The sequence below is a fragment of the Urocitellus parryii genome, chromosome 5, assembly GCF_045843805.1.
Source record: "Urocitellus parryii isolate mUroPar1 chromosome 5, mUroPar1.hap1, whole genome shotgun sequence".
In the NCBI taxonomy this organism is placed as follows: domain Eukaryota; kingdom Metazoa; phylum Chordata; class Mammalia; order Rodentia; family Sciuridae; genus Urocitellus; species Urocitellus parryii.
In genome coordinates this window covers 24,506,541-24,526,497 of record NC_135535.1, presented here as the reverse complement: position 1 = coordinate 24,526,497, position 19,957 = coordinate 24,506,541, and the positions used below count along the sequence as shown (strand labels likewise).

The following is a 19,957-nucleotide window of genomic DNA, read 5'->3' as shown; positions in this document are numbered from 1 at the left end:
GGTATGCCTCCTAAGAAGACGGCCTTGCTGTGAGCTGGGTCAACACCCAGGCCACCATGAGTATGGTGATTGGTCAGAGCCTCGTGCTTCAGGACTGGAAGGAAGGCATGGTCATTCAGAGCAGCTCCCCATATCCTCCCATTTTTCATTATATATTGTTGATTAAAAATAAGTGTTAGGATATGCATGAAGTCAATAGAGTGTGGATTTGTTGTCTGGCCAGACAGAGATGTTTTGGTTATCTTGTCAACTGGGGTTGGAATTTATTTTGCAAAGACTATTTAAGTGATTACCCATTTCCCCCGCCTCTTTGATGGGAACACTTCACTATTTCCATTCCTGCTACTTCCCAAGGTCATCACTTTGAGTCTCTTGATCTTACTAGGAAAAACCAAGATTGCCAGACATTATTTGAAAATGGCATTTTATATTGCAGATCTGAGCCTGAATTCATGCTCACTCCAAAGCCTGGAAGGAAACTTCTGGTGGAAGAGAATAGCAACTTGGCCAGCAGATTGATTTCTATTTCATGAGGTCCACTCTTGAGCTGTTGTCCCTGTGGTGAGTATAAGGTAGTCTGCTACAGAAGCCTCAATCTCCTTAGAGAAGAGGCCCACAGTGTTGCTTTATGTAACAGTTTCTCAGTGGCATTTCTAAGATCATCAGTCAGTAGCACTGGGGGACACGTCTCTGTGTTCTGTGTGTACTTAGATGTACAGTAAGTTTCTGCAAAAAAGACCAGAATGGCACTCTAGGAATTCAGGAGAAATTCTTTAGATTCTCTTGATGAGTGATTTAAAATAAGAATCTAGACTTTTTCCTGGAAGCCAACTGTATGTGAAAATATTTGTGTATTGTTTTTCATTGTTTCCTTGATATGTTATGATATTTTGACTAGATTTGTATCTTTAAAAAGCATATTATGAGATAATTTAAGATTTATGCTTAGAGGAAATCCTTTACATTTCCTAGAAACAAAATAAATCAATGTGATTCCAAATTATGTATGGGAAGAGACTTCTCCCAAATTTACCCACGGTAGTTGCCTTTAAATCTATTGAGTGTAAACATTACTATGGGCATGTGCATTTCTTTGAACATCTAAATTTCAAAGAGAAAAATGTTTCATAATACCATATTTTCTACTCTCCTATCTAATCTCCAATCTCAAACCCCAAAGTTACTCCTAGTAAAGCAATCTCATTCTTACTGGCTTAATTTCAAATCTGATCTATCATTTCAAGTACTAAAAAGAAGGCATTATGATATTCTGGGGGAAAAAAAACCCTACCAATTCTGAGTCAGTGGACTTTGTCAAGTCTTGATTTTTTCATTTACTAACTTTGGCAAGACACTTCATCTTACTGGGGTCCATTTCCTAATCCCTGAAATAGAATTAACACCACCCACTTTTGGGGGGTTGTTTTGAGAACTGAATTCAGAATAGATAGTTTCATGAATTATAGTTTAACATTTCTGCTATGAGAATTGCTCTTATGTCTACTCAGTTATCTTGTGTCTAGTAAGGTTTGTAAGGAACGTGCTTAGGTCTCACAGAGTTTCCAAGCAGGTAGGCAACACAAGTCAGTCCTATTGGCAACTGTGCACACTGTCCTAATTCCAGTGGTTGAGTCATACTGAGCAGGGGATGCCTATGTTTGTGTAGGTTGTAGTGTCTCACCTACCACTTTCTATTGTGTTTCTAGAGACAAGAAGGAGTCCACAGATAAGTTTGCTGTACAAAGGCTTTGAGCGTGGTGGGCTTGTTACTTACTTCTGCACTCCTTAGGAGCCCCTGTTCTGCCATCAGCTGCCTCCCAGGGCCGGTCATTGTACAGGGGTGCGCAGTGCTGGCAGTGGCTGCCTGCCGTGTTGTGCTTGCACATGCACTTGCCGTGGACCTACAGACAACATCGAGCAAGAGTCGTGAGCACCAGTGATGCCAGGGAAGGACATTCTCCCCACTATCCCCCGGCATTGGTTGGCTTTAGCCACGGGACACCCACTCACTAAAGAAGTCAGGAACGATCCTTTCTTTAGCTTATCATGTGATTAATTCAAAATAAAAAATAATATTTTTCTTGGCTATAGATCTGTGACCCTAATGAGCAATTCTGAGGTTCTAACTAAGCATTTAAGTAAAATTTAGATACTTTTACATTTACTTATTCTTTAACCAAAAAAATCTACAAATATGAAATCTCATAACAAAGTGATATTAATATCAATATTTGGAGTATATATATTTCTAAGGCTTTAAAAATGCAATTATATTTAAGACTTTTTTCATATAATATATTGATTTCTTTCCATTTCATGACATATTCTTGCATAACACACATTTTAAGGCTCTCTTATGTGATGTACAATTTATTTAAATAATTACCTATTTTGTTCTTATTTAGGCTTGTAAATATTTTTATATGTTACATTTAATGCTCTAATGACTATCCATAAATCATCATTTCCTTTGAATGTGTTTTCTAGAAGTAAAATTGAAGGGTCAAAATATGTGTATCATTAAGCTTTGAATACATTTTGTCACAATAATTAGGCATTTTCTTTTGACCCCACAGTCAAGTACTTGAGGGTTTATTAAAATAGTATTTTTCACAGAGAAGAATACTTTAGTAAAGGCATCTGATAATTTTAATTTTCTTGGCATTATTTCACTGATAAATTAATATTTTGGATCATCTGTACTATTTGCTAGTATCTAAGAATTGCCATGGTTTCCAGTACCAAGGTGTATTTATTTATACTGAAATCACAACTATAAATGTGAAAACTGCAAAACAGCTCAGAATGGTGTTCATATATATGGAACTATCTATTTTTTCATATTTTTTTAGTTGTCAAGGGACCTTCATTCTATTTATTTATATGCAGTGCTGAGGATCGAACCCACACATGCCATGCAAGTGCTCATCCACTGAGCCACAACCCCAGCCCATGAGGGTTCTTTTTTCCTTGACAATGTTAAGGGTAACTCAGCATAAAGGTCACAAATTATACCAATCAGTCAGCAATTTTTTTTTTAACAAGTATCTGCAAGGGACAGTCACTACGCTATACCGTTTGGTCTACACTGTCTTGCTCAGAGGGAAATAGTATAGTTAGAGAAAAGGATTTATGTAAGAAAAAAATAACAAATAAATAAGTCATACATAAATGCCTAAGAAGAAAAATGATGTTGGAACTGAGAAGATGGCAGATGTCACCATGTGTTGCAGTTGTGAAGGGCTTTAGGAGAGGTGCTGGGATTTGAACCCTTGACAAACAGACAGCATTTCTAACATGTCAGAGGAAAGACACCTTCCAGGAAGAGGAGCCAGAGTGAACCATGGTGTAAGGAGAGTCTGTGAGCAAAGTTTATTTCACCGTATCCAAAATATTTTGATTGTAACAGAAGGGGAACTACTAACATGTACTTAAGAGTGGCCAAACACTAAAATTCAACAAACTTGGAAACAGCCACATCAATACCTTGATATACTATTGCTTCAGGCACTGGAATGAATTGTCACCAATTCTTTGGATGGAGTTTGAGAACACTATGTTAAACAAAATAAGCCAAACTCAGAAGGTCAAGGATCATTTGTTTTCTCTCATATGTGGAAGTTGAGGACCCTGTTTCTTTTTATACTTCCGGAGCATATATATCCCTAGTTCCAATGGTGGAGGCCCTTGGGAAGGGCACATGCGGTGTGACTGCTGTGGGCATCAAGCTCACATAATGTTCAAGTTCAGGCTTATACTCAGGGCTTGGAGACTGTGAATGAACCACATGTCTAAGAGTCATAATCTGGAAAATTTTACAGATAACATTTTGGTGACCATCTTGCCAAATTTAATTTCAGTATGTAGAAACATAACGTCCTCATACTTACGAAAATAGTTGCAGTCTTTTTTAATTCTCAGGGGTTAGCAAGGATATAGATTTTTTTTTTTTAAAGAGGATAGGATTGGTTCCTTGGAGTAAATTGGTATTACAAAAATCTTTGTTAATTTTCTTTCTAGAATTTTGGCTAAAATAATATTCAACTTATTGGTTTTGGTTTTGAAATGTCCAAGTATGTGTTGAATGATAATAAACTGTCTTCTTGAGCCTCTCTTCTTGACTATCTCTGACATAAACAGTTAATTTATGGAGGTCCCTGGAGTTATAAAGGGTCATCACACTTCTCCATGCCCACATGCAGACAAGCTCTAAAGACAAAGCTGCACTTAAACTTGGAAAGCTGCAGGAATTCATTTGGTACTGCTCTATAAAAGTGAAGCCTTTGCATCCTAGCTCCTGGATATCTGTTTTTTTTCCTGTGTATCCTCATTCATATATACTTTATATTCATATAAAGTATATATGAATGCTGAGGTCCTACTGCTGTTATTAAATCTTTTTTATTCAGTATTTGTTCTCATCATGCAAAAAACAGAAACTCTTATCAAATACTTTCTACACGGTAAGTTTCTTTAAAAGCTGTCAGTATGAGATTTCATTTCACACCAGTCAGAATGGCAATCATCGAGAACGCAAAGAATAATAAATTCTGGAGAAGATGTTGAGAAAAAGGATGATTTTTACACTGTTTGTGGGACTGTAAATTAGTACAACTACTATGGAAATCAGAATGGAGGTTACTCAAAAGACTAGGAAAGAAATCACCCTATGACCTAGCTATCCCACTTTTTGGTATTTTTCCCTGAGGAATTAAAATCATCATACTATTGTGATGCATAGCCATGTTGATAGCAGCACAATTCTCAGTAACTAAACTATGAAACCAGCTTAGATGTCCATCAATGGATGAATGGATGAAGAAAATGCATGTATACACCACACAGAGTTTTATTCAATCATAAAGAAAAATGAAATTATGTCATTTGCAGGAAAATGGATGGAGTTTGAGAACACTATGTTAAACAAAATAAGCCAAACTCAGAAGGTCAAGGATCATTTGTTTTTTCTCATATGTGGAAGCTAGAGAGAAAAAGGGAAAAGAAAGGTGGGAGGCCTGGGGTATCATGAAAATTGAAGGGAGATCAGTAGGGAAAGGGACCAGTGGGAGGGAAGAGGAGAGAGAAAATACTAGGGAATGATATTGACCAAATTGTTATATTATGTTCACGTATGAATGTGTAACAACAAATTCTGCCATTATGGACAATTATAATGCGCCAATAAAAAATGTGGAAAAAAACCCCAACTCAGTAAAAGCTGATAGCTCATTGTTTTACTTGTAGTACTAGATGCTGATTTCAATCAAAATGGAGTGTTTGTAAAAACTGACAGGGTAGGAAAATTTTTCCAAGAGTTTAGTGAAGTGAAGACATGTATCTGATAGCAGTAGCACAATGAAGATTATCAGGAAGAGCTGTTTTTGTAATTGTCTAAATCCCATGTCATAAACAAAACACAAGCAAACCATACATACAAAATACATATAATTAATATAGAGTCAGAGCACTTATAATAAACCATCCCTCCTCCATCACTGTTGTCAAGGGAACAGGGGATTATCTGAGTAAGGCATTAGATAAAACTCTGAGGAGTATTCAGAGAGAGAACAAGGTCAATAAGTGCTACCTGTATAAAATGTCTAAATGCAGTCCCTGGGGTCATGTCTTGGAGGGTAAACAGAGATACACAGGAATTTCTTTAGAGAGTAAAGGCAAGGAAATAAGAATCCCAAAGGAATATCCAAGGAACAGTCAATAAATAAATCAGAGGTACATGTTGGAGAGATAGTTGGGTCCAGATCATGGAACAGACTAAATATCAGCTTAAAGAGACTGAAATTTATCCTGTAGATAATGCAGATCCATTGAGGTAAAGAGATGAATGAAAGGTATTAAAAACATTTTCTTTTCCTCACTTTAAAGAAAAGTTCTTTCTACTTCCCTATCTTGCCTATTATGTTTTTTTCTCCCTTCCCCTCTTATTGTTTCTTTTCTACATTCCCCCACTCCCTAGTATATGCCTTTCAATAGCCATGGCACCCACATGCATTTTGTATAACATTCAGAATTTCAAAGGTTGTTAATTATTACTTTCTGCCCTTTTGCATCTTTTCTCTTTTTTAGCAGCCATATATTAAGGACTACATGAAGATAGATATTGCAAAGTAGTGTTCGTATTTTTTTTTTTTTAAGAGGAACTCAACTATTGTCAAACCAGTTGTGGTCTTGGAATGCTGAAAGCCTATATGTTCATAGGTTCATCCTGTCTCACAAATTCCAGGCCTCAGGAGGTCACAGTATTTGGGGTAACCTCATCAAACATTCACATGTATCACAAGATAATGCCGGACAGGTCAGTTCCCCCTGGAGTAAGAATTTCACGGCATTCCCTTGTCTCCACATGCCAAGGTTTGGGATGAGCCTCCCAGGGTCTGAAAGATGCTAGTCCAGCAAATTTTTCTGCATACAGAAAAATTCAAGGAGCTGTCATTTTGAGAATTACCAAAAATAGCTGTAAATCATTATCTAGACAGTTTGAAACAAGAAATCCTTCCTCAGCGATACAACTGTTGCTGTTCAAGCTTGAAAGATCACCTACTATTTGATGCTCGTGAAAAATGTGCAAGTAAAACTAGGTATTCATTGAAAAAAAAACAGAAGAAGGAAACTTTAGTAACAAGTTAAACATAGCTTTTATTTGGTACACAAACATGAACTAGGTAAAGAGCAGGAAATTGGGATTGTGCACTTCAAGTTTAGTTGAAGAAGAGTGATGTCCGTCTGTCTAGTTGGAAAATGAGAAATTTACCTTAGCAATAAAATGATGATTCCTAATTAACCAAGGGATATTTTGGACATTCTGAGTTTCAGAAACCCCTCTGTAAATGCTAAGAATTCTTTCTCTTTTTTTTTGGTGGTGGTGGTGGTAGGGTATCAGGGATTGAACTCAGGGGCACTTGACTACTGAGCTACATCCCCAGCCCTATCTTTATATTTTTTATTTAGAGACATGGTATCACTGAGTTGCTTAGTGCCTTACTGTTGCTGAGGCTGGCTCGAACTCCCGATCCTCCTGCCTCAGCCTCCCGAGATGCTGGGATTACAGTAGTGCACCACTGCTGCTGGCAAGAATTCTTTCTCTCTTGATATCATAAGTTTTCATTCTCATATCTAGTTGAGTTTATTTGCTACTAATATTAACCTACTTGCCAGTCATTTTTAGCATATTATCTTACCACGGAAAGAACTCATACAAACTTTGAACGAAAAATTCAAGGAATTACTGAAATAGCATGTTTGTTAAAAAGAGCTATACACTTTCATTAAAAAACATTGAAGCCAAATAGAAGATGAGAAAATATCATCTCTTCATATTTGAAACTATAGACATAAGAATTTAAATCAGGGCAAAATAAGGAAGTTATTTTTCTGTTCTGTCATTAGAAGACGTATGGTTCTTGCCTAGAAAAGTTGTTTTTTATTGTTGTTCTTTTGGGGCAAAGGCTTTCAGAAGTCAGCTGTCATGTGGTTGAGGAAATGGGCCATGGGAGGAGGTTGTGGGAATCTGGTCACTGGCAGTGTGGAGCACAGTGGATGGACAATCACTTATCAAGAGGTTGTAGACTATTTAGATATCAGATGAAAGGCTGACTTAAGACAACCCTGTTAGTCTTAAGGTTCTGTGATTTCAAGGTTGGCTTCTCTGTGTTGTAGAGACTGTTAGATTGCAGGCAACTATCCATAATCCTTTCTGAGCTACCGGGCAGATTTCAAGTAACACAGCTGCATCCTCTGTCACCTCACCAGAATGTTTCCAGAATGATCTGAAATCAACCAAGGGAGAACTACAACAATGTTTCTTCTTTCTTGCCTGAGTGGTACAAATGAGACAGTAAATATTAATAGACTCTGAAGACAAACTTTCATTTTCTATATCGATTATAATTGAACTAAAAAATTTTTACTTTTATTTCTCTTTCTGCTTTTTTTCTTCCTCTACCCTCTACTCCATGTTGTCCATTTCAGTGGTTGATGCCATCTTAGACTCAAAATCATTCTAGTTTCTCCTCTCAAATAAAGATGTGCTTTGTCATCTAGGGATAATGCTCCCTGAAGACATTCGCCGTGGTGGAGTTCCACAGAAGAAAATAAAGGCCAGGGCTTCAGAGACTCATCTTAACTAAATTCTTTGGAGAATATCTGATACATTTGCTTCCCAATTGCTTTCCAAGAAAAAAGGGAACTGTTGTTGGGCCCTCTTGTTTAGATCTTACTGAAAATGATCATGAAAGTTAGTGAAAAAAAAAAAAGATTTATTTTATGGATTAGTGTTCAGAAAATTTTGAATTTCACAAATAGTAATTTTCTTGTGCCGTTGAACTGTTACTGTTTATATATTCAGGACTTGTATTCTTCACTGTGCAGCTTTGAATTCCAATGGAAAATGAATATTCTTTCAAACCATCATTGAAACTTAAAAAAAAAATGTTTGTGAAGGAAGAATACACACAGTGCTTATTCTATGAGCTGAAGAGAAATGCCCACTTCAAGGCAGCTGCAGCAATTCATGGGCCTCTATTTAGCTATAACAAATGATTTAGAAAGGGGAACAATGCTATGTGGCAATTCAAGACCAAATGTGAAGGCAAAAACTGATTAATTTCTAAAGAGATAGTATGTCCCTTGTAAAGAAAAGGATTAACTTCTAAAAGAATGAACTTCTTATGCATGAAAAGAGATAAATTCTAATACTAGGCTAGCCTGTTCGAACCTGCTTCTCTTATGCAGGACAAAAACAGGCACAACAATGCCACAACACAACCTTTGAATAGAAAGCATTGTGAGCATGTTTTGCCTTTTCATTAACGAATAAAATATGCCTTTTTTCCCATTAAAGGTTTGCATGTTTTAATTTAACAGAAGTAAGAGTTCTGTGGTGAAGATGAAGCATGATAATTGTGTTTAGTGGAAAAGGGGGACTTGAAACATCCTGTCAGAATGCAACAAAATAGGCTGAAGGTTCAGTGTTCCAATTTCTTGTCCAGCAACACAGCAAAATTGCAAGCAATAATGAAAATCTCTACAATTTATTTTTATTTATTTGGTGTATATTTGAACCCAGAAAGCATGGAAAGTAAAATGAAGATGGAGATGGGGCAAAAGCAATTACAACAGAGAATGAAAACTGGCCAGTACTTAAGAGACTGTTCCTCCCAGGTAGCTGGTAGCCTGAAATTCTTCCTGTGGGGATTCATTCCTTCAGCTCTAACAGTGTTTCATGTTCAGAAGCTCCTTATAAAAATGCACTTACTGGCCTGGGAATGTAGCTTAGTGATAGAGGACTTACTTAGCCTGCTCCTAGGTCCTGGGATCTTTCACCATCTCCAGAAAAAACAAAACATAAAAAAAAAAAAAAAAAAATCTCAGGAGGGGAAAATTGGAAAATTCTTATATTATGAAAAAAAAAAAAAACCTATCAGCAGGGATTCTAACCATTTGTTTTCAATCCTACAACTGGACTCAGAGTTGCCTGGAGGAGGAAGGAACTTCCTGGAGAAGGGAAAGGGAATGTCTCAAGAGGAGCGGGAAGGAGCCAAAGACAAACTGTGCCTACTTCACTAATTTGCCAAGACCCTGCTCTGACTGACAGATCAGGGGGAAAAGCATGAATGGAGCCAATGCAAATTTTGAAAGGAAGTGTTAGGCATTTAACACTCTGTATGGGAATCAAATGGTTATCTGCCCCTCTCCACTAGATTGTAAACTCTTGTAGAAAAGAAAGGGTGACTTAAAATTTCTTTGAAAATTTCCCTGTATCTGGCATATAATAGGTTTTCAGTAAATATATGTTAATTTTTTAATTCACCTCATATATATTTAGTGAGGCTTTGAGAATTTTGGTTATTAAGCTTAGTTCCATTTTAAAAATTGCCAAGGAAGCCAAGAGTGCTAATTATGCATTTGAAGTGAGAAGGAGATACTTTGATTGTTTAAGACATTCAGATTTGTCTGAAGTACTTCCTATAAAGAATATATTGGCTCATACCTGGGCATCTCTGGGAGACTTACTGTAAGTCTAAGGAACATGAATCTGTCATGGAAGGTGATAAATAACAATGATAGTAATAGTAACTAATGTTGCAGAGTACTTACAATACACCAGGCATGGCTCTAAGTCATTGTATAAATATGAACTCATTTGATTTACACAAAAACCATACAAGGTAGGTGTAATCTTTATTGCCCAATTTCACAAATGAGTAAAGTAAGGCCCATGGAGTTTAAAAAATTTGCCCAAGGTCACAAAGCTAGTAAGTGGTGGGGCTACTTTGAACTCTAGCAGTCTGACTTCAGATTCCCCAAATTAAGCCCTAAACTATGTTTTTTTATAAGACCATGGAAAGTGGATTTTGAGGGATTTATTTTGATCACCAAGTCAGGGTGATACCTAAATAAGATTGGTGTATCTTAAATCAATTTGTCCTTTAAGAGCTCTTCAGGACAAAGGTTAGTTTGAACCCATGATGAACCATTTTAGGGTGTTCTGTTCTTGAATGGATTATTAATCCTATACTTCTGGTAGAATCAAGGAAGTCTTGAAGGTTGATGAATAAAGAAAGATTGGCCCAATTTCCCATACCTGGCATGAATAAATTTACAAGAAAGAGTACAGAATGCTTTTAGATATTCATTGATTTGATGTAAACCCTTTGTGCTCATTGAAAAATCTGATGCCTCCTAGGGGAATTTCCAGGCCACTGCAAGCATTAACAAGTCTATTAGAAACTCCACAGAATAAATTTACAAATGGAGATGACAACAGGAATACAAATTAATCTAACTAAAGATTTGCTCCTTGTGGATAGCACTTCCTTTATGTTATTTACTATAGCTAATATAATCAGGAAGGGGTAGTGATATCATATAGGGTGATGACTTTTATGGTCAGTTTTAATTTAGGTTATGAAGAATAACTCATGAAATCACCATGCAAACCTAATGATTTAGGTAGATTTTTAGATTGGCTTATTTCTATTTTTCAAACAAAAAATTATATATGTCCCCAGAGCTTTGATTGATTTATCTAAATGAAAGTTTATCTGTTTCATTGTGCATGCAATGCATACCCTAAAAATCAAGAGTTGAAGGGGTACTCAGAAGCAAGTACACACACACACACATATACACACACCCCCTCACACACATACTTTCAAAATTCTACCTTTCTTCAGAAAGAAAGGCAGAAATTGCCCTAGAGTAACCTTTCAGATAAATTGTGGAGACTTTTAAAATTTATTTATTTTTATTTTGGTGGTATTACTGACTGAACCCAAGACCCTGTGCATGCTAGGCAAGTACTCTACCACTGAGGTATATCCCAGCTCCCAAATATTGTCAATAAAATAAACCTCACTTAAAAAGTCAAGTGAAAAAAAAGACATATTTTTTTTTAAAGTCAAATTAATGGTGTTAAAGTATTCTTATTGTTTTAAAATGTTTAAAATTGGTTCATTGGATCAATACCTTTTTTTTTTTTAAGTGAGCAGTAGAGTTTAAATGTTGGAATCTTGAGTGATTTTAGGTAGGATTCTTCCTTACCCATCAGAGAAGAAATGGCTTCCCAGAACAAACAAATCTCTCTTTCCTTATGGATAGGGACTGCTTTTATTTATAAATATGAACTTCGTTAAGTTCAAAATACATCATTTGTTTGGGAAACCTCAGAACCAGAATTATTTTTCTTTGCCTATTTCCCAAATTAACAAATCATATTCTACTACTGGGGAAAAAAACCCAAACTGATAAATTCTGAAATGGGGAAAAAAAATTTCAGTGTCCTACATCTGGCTCTCTCTCAGTTTTATTATCATCAAGCTATTTTATAACTCTAAGTTGTAGAAAACTAGTAATAATGCAAATAGTTCTTATTCATAGCAACACAAATTAGTTGTGTCTGATAGAATGTAATTTATCATTGCCCTTCTTACCTGTTTTGCACCCATTTGTAAATACATGTTTTATTTGCCTATGAACATGTGGTTTATTTGAATTTTCTTTTGACCTGGTTGTCACGTCTGACTGGTTCTTTGTTAATGAGCTAAATACATCTCTGACACATTTTCGTTTTATATCTGTGTGAGTCATGATTTTTCCCTTTTAAAAATTTATCCTTTAACAGTGACATTTATTACCCTCCATATGTTAACTGAAGATTTTTTTTAAACAAGAGTACTACTTTAGGGTTTACTTCTAAAGGTGGGATTGCTACATATTTTATATAGATAAGTGGGTTTTGAATGTCTTATATTTTCGTAAGATTAATTTTACCAGCTTCCTCTTTTCAGTATCATCAAGTACTTTATCTTCCCTCTGTAACAAATATTTCTGCTATTAAAAATGCAAATAGCATTGGACTGAAAGCTGGAATGCCCAGGAGGCTTATGAAGATGACATTTAGATAAGATTACACTATTACCAATTTGGGAGCTTTTTTTTTTTTCTCCATACCATTATTTCCTTGTGTAGAACTATTTCTTATTTGTCCTTTGTTTCCATTGGATTTTAAGAATTTTTTCTGACGGATAGGCATTAAAAAATGTTTTCTAGCAGATAATCTATTCAACTAGATCCTACAGGTGAATTGAACTAGCATATATGCATAATTTGGCTTCAGATTTGCATGCACGAACTGTCAACAGAGTAAAGCATTATGACTTTTAAGATGCTTATTTCTGTATATCTAACACTTTATTGTTTAAGAATATCAAATTGACTCCTTTTCTCTGCTATAACAGCCACAGTTTCTTTACTTCCTTGTGTGGAACTGTTTCTTATTTGTTCTTTGTTTCCACTGGATTTTAAGAATTTTTTTCTGATGGATAGGCATTAAAAAATGATTTCTAGCAGATAAAGAACAACAACAAAAAACTGCAAATAAAGAACAACAACAAAAAAGATTGACAAATGTCACTAGATGTGTACTGCAGTGCTTGTCCATAGGTAAATTTTGAGTTTCCTATAATACCATGTAAGAAACTGCCTCACTGCACAACTAGGTAATATGGAATTTTTTTTCAAGCCAAAATTGTCGTCAGTCATTAAGTTCAGTTATGAGGACAGTTTCAATGAGGCCATTTAATTCCCTCTCTGCTCTTCACTTGATCTCAGTTAAGTCTTGTTTTCATAGTTTCACTTTGCACTTGTCTTTTTATATTTAAACTTTTCCAAGATCACACAGCAAATCAATGGTAGAACAGGCAATGGAACTCCCAAGAGACTCCCAAAATATGAGACGCTCCATCTTAGGACAGTGATGTCATCCAGGAATATTTTTTTTTTTTCCTTCCCACAAACACCGAAAATAATCTCTTTGAGGGAAAAAGGGAGCATCTCGATTTCAACTTCTTAGGACTTATTTAATTTTAGAAAGAATAGCCAAGGTGGAATTAATAATATGTAGCCACTAATGTGCTGTTAAAAATCTTAATACGATATTAAGGCAAGAACCTGGGAAACTGAGTGAAAGCAAAAAAGAATAGAACTCATTTTGTAAGCAACTTATCTGTTCAGCAGGGCTTGACGTGAGAATGAAGGAAGGTTTTGTAGGGTCTTGTTCAATGTCTTTTAGGATTTAGATGCGTTTTTTATAATTAGTTGGGGGCCAGGTAGATCCTATTAGAAATGCTGTGGGGATTATTAAGTACTTTTCACCCCATTGACATTCATTTACTCAATGTGATCACATAGCTTTTGCTCATTTTAAAGGAAAATTCCTTGTCACAGACTACTTTGCATTCTCTTACAAAGTTTTTTTTTTCCTTCAATTCATTCTAGTTCTCATTTCCCACTGTTTTCCTTCTTTCTTGACAGCCCTGTTTGACTGTCACTCAGTACTCTATACAGTGCAGAGGGTGTTACAAAAGTTGACTTGTTTAAGATAAATGAGCCCCTGATTGTAGTACAAGAAGCGAGTTGCTAAGGCATATTTTCTTTGATAGCTTCTGTTGTTGAATTAATTCATTCAGATACCTCTCTTCATATTGGAAAATTGCTTGTTTCCATGGGAGTCTTGTAGAACACAGTCTGCATTATTGTGTATGTTCATATGAAACATCAAGGTGGAAATAACTGACTTATTTAAAAAGTTCTTCTTGTTTGGCAAATCTATCAAAATAGACAGTCATTAAGAAATCTGTGATCTACTGTGTATGTCCAGAAACCACAGCCATGGCTATTGGACACATTGGTCTCTTTAAAACCCATCCATCCAAAGATACTGCTTTTTAAAAACAGTTTAATGACTGGGACTTGAAAAGAAATATATTCATTCTACAAAAGTCTTTTATAACCAGTCATAATTTTGTTTTTGAGCTATTTATATTTTTGTATTGAGATTTCACATAACATAAAACTCATCATTTAAATATTTTAGTGTATAATTCAGTAATTTTCAGACTATTCAAAATGTTGTACAGTCAGTAACGCCAATTCCAGGACACTCCCATCACCCTGGAAAGAAACCTCATATCAACCAAGCACTTACTCTCCATTGCCTTTGAGTCTCAGCACCTGGCACTCACCAACCTGTTTTGTTTGTCTTTATGGAATGGCCAATTTCAGGCATTTCATATAAAAAGTATCCAATCTCTTTTGTTTAGCATAATGTCCAACCTCTTTTGTTTGGCATAATGTTTTCAAGGTTCATCCATGTTGTAGCATATATTGGCACTTCATACTTTGTTATGGTTGGATAATCTTCTATTGTATGGATATACTATATTTGTTTATCTGTTTATCAACTGATGGAAATTTGGGATATTTCAACTCTTTTATTATGATGAATAATGCTGTTATTAACATTTATGTTCAAGGTTTTGTGTAAATATATATTTACAATTTACTTGGGTATAACTAAGGAGTAGAATTTACTGGGTCATGTGATAACTGTATATTAAACAGTTTTAGGAAATACCAGATTCTTATCTACAGCATCAACATTACTTTATATTACCATCAGAAACATATGAGGGTTTCAATTTCTCTGTGTCTTTGCCAACACTTGTTATTGTTTGTCCTTCTATTATAGCTAGCCTAGTGACTGAGTAGTAGGGTCTCATTGTTTTGATTTGAATTTTCTCTAATGGCTAAAGACATTAAGCATCTTCTTATGTGTTTTTTGATACCTTGCATATCTTTAAATTTCTTTTGTAGTTGTAGATGGACAGCATACCTTTATTTTATTTATTTATTTTTATGTGGCACTAAGGATCAGTGCCTCACATTACAAGGCAAGCTCTCTACCACTGAGCCCCAGCCCCAGCTACCTTTTCATGTCTTTGAAAAAATGTCCATTCACGTCTTTTGCCCATTTTTAAACTGATGGCCAACCTTTTGTGTTTTCCCCTTTATTTGGGTCTTTACTTTGTTTAACAATGTTTTTGAGTTTTCAGTATACAGGTCTTACTTGATTATTTTAATTCCTAAGTGTTTTATTTGTTTTTGATGTAGTTGTAAATGGAATTGTTTTCTTAATATTACCAATGGATTATTCATTGTTATTATATAGAAATACAAGTGATTTTTGAACGTTGATTTTATGTCCTATGACTTTGTTGAACTTGTTTATCAAGTCCAGTATTTAGTGTGTGTGTGTGTGTGTGTGTGTGTGTGTGTATACGTGTGTTCTTACCTATATATAAGGTCATATCATCCGTGAAGAAAAATAATTTTACTTCTCTTCCAATCTGGATGCCTTTTATTCATTTTTCATGCCTAATTTCCCTGGCTAGAACTTACAGTACAAAATTGAATAGCTGTGGTGAGGGCAGGCATTCTTGTCTTGCTCCTGATCATAGAGGGAAAGCATTTGGTCTTTCACCACCAAGTATGATGTAAATGTGGCTTTTTTTGGTAGATGACCTTTATTATGTTGAGGAAGGGAACGTCTATTTTTAGTTTTTTTGAGTGCTATTTTTTTCACTATTCATGAAAGGATGCTGGATTTTGTCAAATGCTTTTTCTGATTCTATTGAGAAGATCATGTGGTTTTGTTCTTTATTTTAACATTATGGCATAGTACGTTGGCTGACTTTCTGATGCTAAACCTACCATGAATTTCAAAACACATGGTCATCTAGATATTTACTGAAATAAAATTTTATAACCAAGAACTACTCTCTTTCCTTAGTTGGGAAGTATTACTACTCTTTTCAATACTTGGGGAAAAAAAATAGTGCATCAGTCATGACTGGCTTAGCAATGTCTAGACGAAAATATTTTAAAGGATTTATCTTAACTAAAAAGTAAAACTCAATTTCTATAACTAAATTTCTTCAACAGGTGTTATAGCATGAAAAAACCTTTTGAAAATCTAGTATAAGAAATTAAATGGAAAAGCAGTACTATTTATTATATTGAGGGATAGCTGATGTATTTAAAGCTATCTATGTCTTAGTATTTACAAATGTTATTACTCTGTTTTCAAGTCCTACAACTTATGTAATGTGGCTATACTAGATATCGAAATGTTATCAACTATTTATTATGAGATACATTTATGCTAATATAGTTCTTTGGCTTCTGAGCATTCTAGTCAAGCAGATATTATTAGGTTTCATTAGAATAATATTGATAAAATAAAACATTTTAAATTTCATAATTACTCATTACTTAATATCTAAAACACAAAGAGCAGGTTCTTGCTTTTCTAGATATGTACTGCATAATAACCATTTAATTCCCTGGCAAGACTATTGTAATTCCATTGCAATCTGATGAATTTAAGGAAATAATATACAATAGAATGGATTCAAATATCTCATGTGAATCAGGCCCTTTAGTAACAAATCTAACATGAATTTTAGTTGCTATTTAATTATAAGCCAAATGTTTTGTAATTGAATTATTAAGGTTTTTCATATTATGGAAAAAAGGAGTAAATTAAGATTAGAATGATATTTTAAAATTAAAAGTCAGTATAGGGTGAAATAGAATTAAATTTTCATTTCAATTTCTTTTCTGTTTAACCCAGAAAAATCACATAAAAAATGTTCCAAAAAATGTTGTGTCATCCATATCTGAAGAATAGTTTAAGAAAAACAGTGGCCATATCAGAAATAAGCTCACTGTGTTTCTCCTTTCATCACTTTTCAGAAATCAAATAATGGAAAGGAATACTGAAGATAAGTTAGTTACTCCCTGAAAAAATGTGACTCTGGATCAAAGGTAACCAATGTGACATTTTTAATATTTATATGATTACATTATTTACAAAGCCTGTGTAAGAGGATATAAGAGGATTTCCTTTCCTTGGGATGACCTTAAAGTGGATTATTAGTCTTTATCTTATTGCTTTCATAAGACCACAAAAATATCAACTGAAAATAAGAAGCACTCTATATGAAACTGTACTAAGCAGTTTGAAGGTTCTTTTCTTAGCCTTATGTGGGTAAATGTGACATAAAATAATAAATTTTGTAATTAGATACATAAGTTTCTTAACCCCTATACTCCCAAAGATAGGATAAAAATACTGGTTTTATATATTTGTTTGGGAATTAAAAGAAGAAATGTGTATACATGTGTGATATAATCAAGAACAGTCATTATTAACATAATAACATTGATTAATTCATTCATATATTGACTAGGATGTTTTGAACCTAATACATGTTAGACATTACAAATGTCCCTTTTTAGCAACTAGCAGATCAGGAAAGATAGACATGTAAACAAATAATTACAATACAGTGAGGTAAGTGCTATAATTGAGAAAAACATAGGGAGCTCTGAAAGGCCTGCGGAAGGATGGGGTTTCTGTGGAAAGACCACTAAGAATCCAATTATTTGAGAAAGGCTATAGTTCTTTGTTTTCCATGTTAGTGAAAGCAGGTAGAAAAGATTGGAGCACAGCTGTCCTCACTTTTCCTACTCCTATGTATCCCATATTTAAATTATATTTTATTTTCATATGGGAACTGAAATTACAAACAGGAATTAAAAGATAAATGTGCTGCACCTATGAATTGTCTCCTCTGTTCAGTATATGGACATACTCCAATTGCATGTTCCCTTTAATTTTAGAGCTCAAACTAGGTTCTTATCAGGCAAACATTGAAACCACTGCCCCTCAGAATTCTGAGAGCTGGCTGAGCCAGCCACATGCCATGCCTGGTAGAGATGTCCTTAGAGATGAAGAAATAAAAGGCAATAGACACTTGACCAGTGTTTATTCTTATAAATGTCATAGCTGTGAGTATCACATATAAAATACTTTATGGTCAGACTGTTTAATCATGTTCCATTTCTAACATGTGAGCTCTTTTAAAGCCAACAATATATATTTTTATTTTAAAAATCATAATTTTCTGTTTTTTGTGTGTCTAAAGAGCTAGAGAGAAAAGCTAAACAGAAATCATAGATCCATATTACTAAAAAAGACTGAATTTTCTCTGTCTTCTGAAATTATTATAAAGTGTGTGTTAAACTTATGTATCTGTTCAATAATAATGCTCCTTTTGCAAAAGGAAATAAGGACTTAAATTACAGTTTATCTTCTATTGGATGTAATTATTTTAGGACAAGTTAAAGTACATTTCCAGCTTTTACAAAACTGGCAAGATGCAAATGAAGTACGACAGAGGAAACTGGTTGTAAATCAGAAGTCAGACAGCCATCCGTAACATTAGCTTGTTTCTCTTTCCTTGTTGCTTCCTCCCTCCTCTCTTCCTCAATATTAGCAATTAAATTGGGAGACCAGGCCTTCCAGACAGAGATCTTACTCCAGGTTCTCAACTATTCACACTATGGACTCAAAAGTGCTACAATGAAAAGGAAATTATTCATGAAAAAATTTGCAAAGTGAGATCTGCTTTAAAGCTGGAGTGGGGGCACTTTATTTATTTTGGGGGATACCAGGGATTGAACTCAGGGGCACTCGACCACTGAGCCACACCCCCAACCCTATTTTCTATTTTATTAGAGATAGGTCTCACTGAGTTGCTTAGCAACTCGCTAAATTGCTGAGGCTGGCTTTGAACTCTCGATCCTCCTGCCTCAGCCTCCTGAGCCACTGGAATTACAGGTGAGTGCCACTGCGCCCAGCCCCGGAGTGGGGGCACTTTAAAGTAAGAAAAATAACAAATTTAAATTGTCCCATCCCAAATTTATAGAACTGGCAGTTCAAACCTGTTAAAGAGATTCATTTTTATACCTTTACAATGCCTCCAGTTTTGATCTAGATAGATATGTGCTTTACTTTCTGCAAAGAAAGTTCACAAAAAGCAGAATGAAAAATGTACTATTTTGGAGAATTAACTTTACTTTCTTATTGGCTTCTATTTTACTTTTAGATATATCATCTCTGGCACCAACATTTTAGCTTTCAGATGTTTTTATCCTTTCACCTTTTTGTGAAATAATTAAGTACTTACAAATAACAGTTTAAATGTTCTGGGGGAACCCTTGAAAGGAATCCCACAGGGAATCCTTCCATGAGTGCAAAGATTATTTTCTAATTCCCCTTGTTCTGAAGTCTTCTGGTTTCCTAATCATCAAATAAAAAGAGTAATTACTCATTGCTCAGTGAGTAGTTATTCATTGCTAAGGGACTACTGGCAAAGCTATACCATACTAACACAGAGTGTTGAAAAGAAGTTTAAAACCTTGAGACAAATTAGGAACAGTCTCACACCAACTGTGTGGAATTAGCATACTGCATGTTTTGTTAATATTAGGAATACACTGTACCCCCCATTGGTGATAGGATTACCTATTCCTCCTGATCCCACTATAAGAAATGAAATAGGTAAGGTTCCTGCTGATTTTCATCAGTGGCAAAAATGATTTAGGAAAAGATGGAAGTAAAGGATAGGAAATCCAGAAATCCCTCTTACTAATGAAACAAAGTTACTTGTCCCTGCCAAAGACAGCCACTTTTAAATTATTTACTTTGAGATTACCCAAAGTTATTGCTTTTATTCTTTCTCTTTTTCTTCCC

General features: G+C 34.9%; 1 protein-coding gene across 2 annotated transcripts in view; it reads right to left on the bottom strand.

Annotated features, from left to right (window-relative positions):
* Positions 1-19,957, bottom strand: part of Ntn4 (netrin 4) — a 105,181-nt gene that overhangs the window by 42,163 nt on the left and 43,061 nt on the right. For both annotated transcript variants that reach the window (XM_026398102.2, XM_026398105.2), the window contains exon 4: positions 1,775-1,901. In XM_026398102.2, coding sequence (XP_026253887.2) covers positions 1,775-1,901 — 127 coding nt within the window. The remainder of the gene's footprint in view (positions 1-1,774; positions 1,902-19,957) is intronic.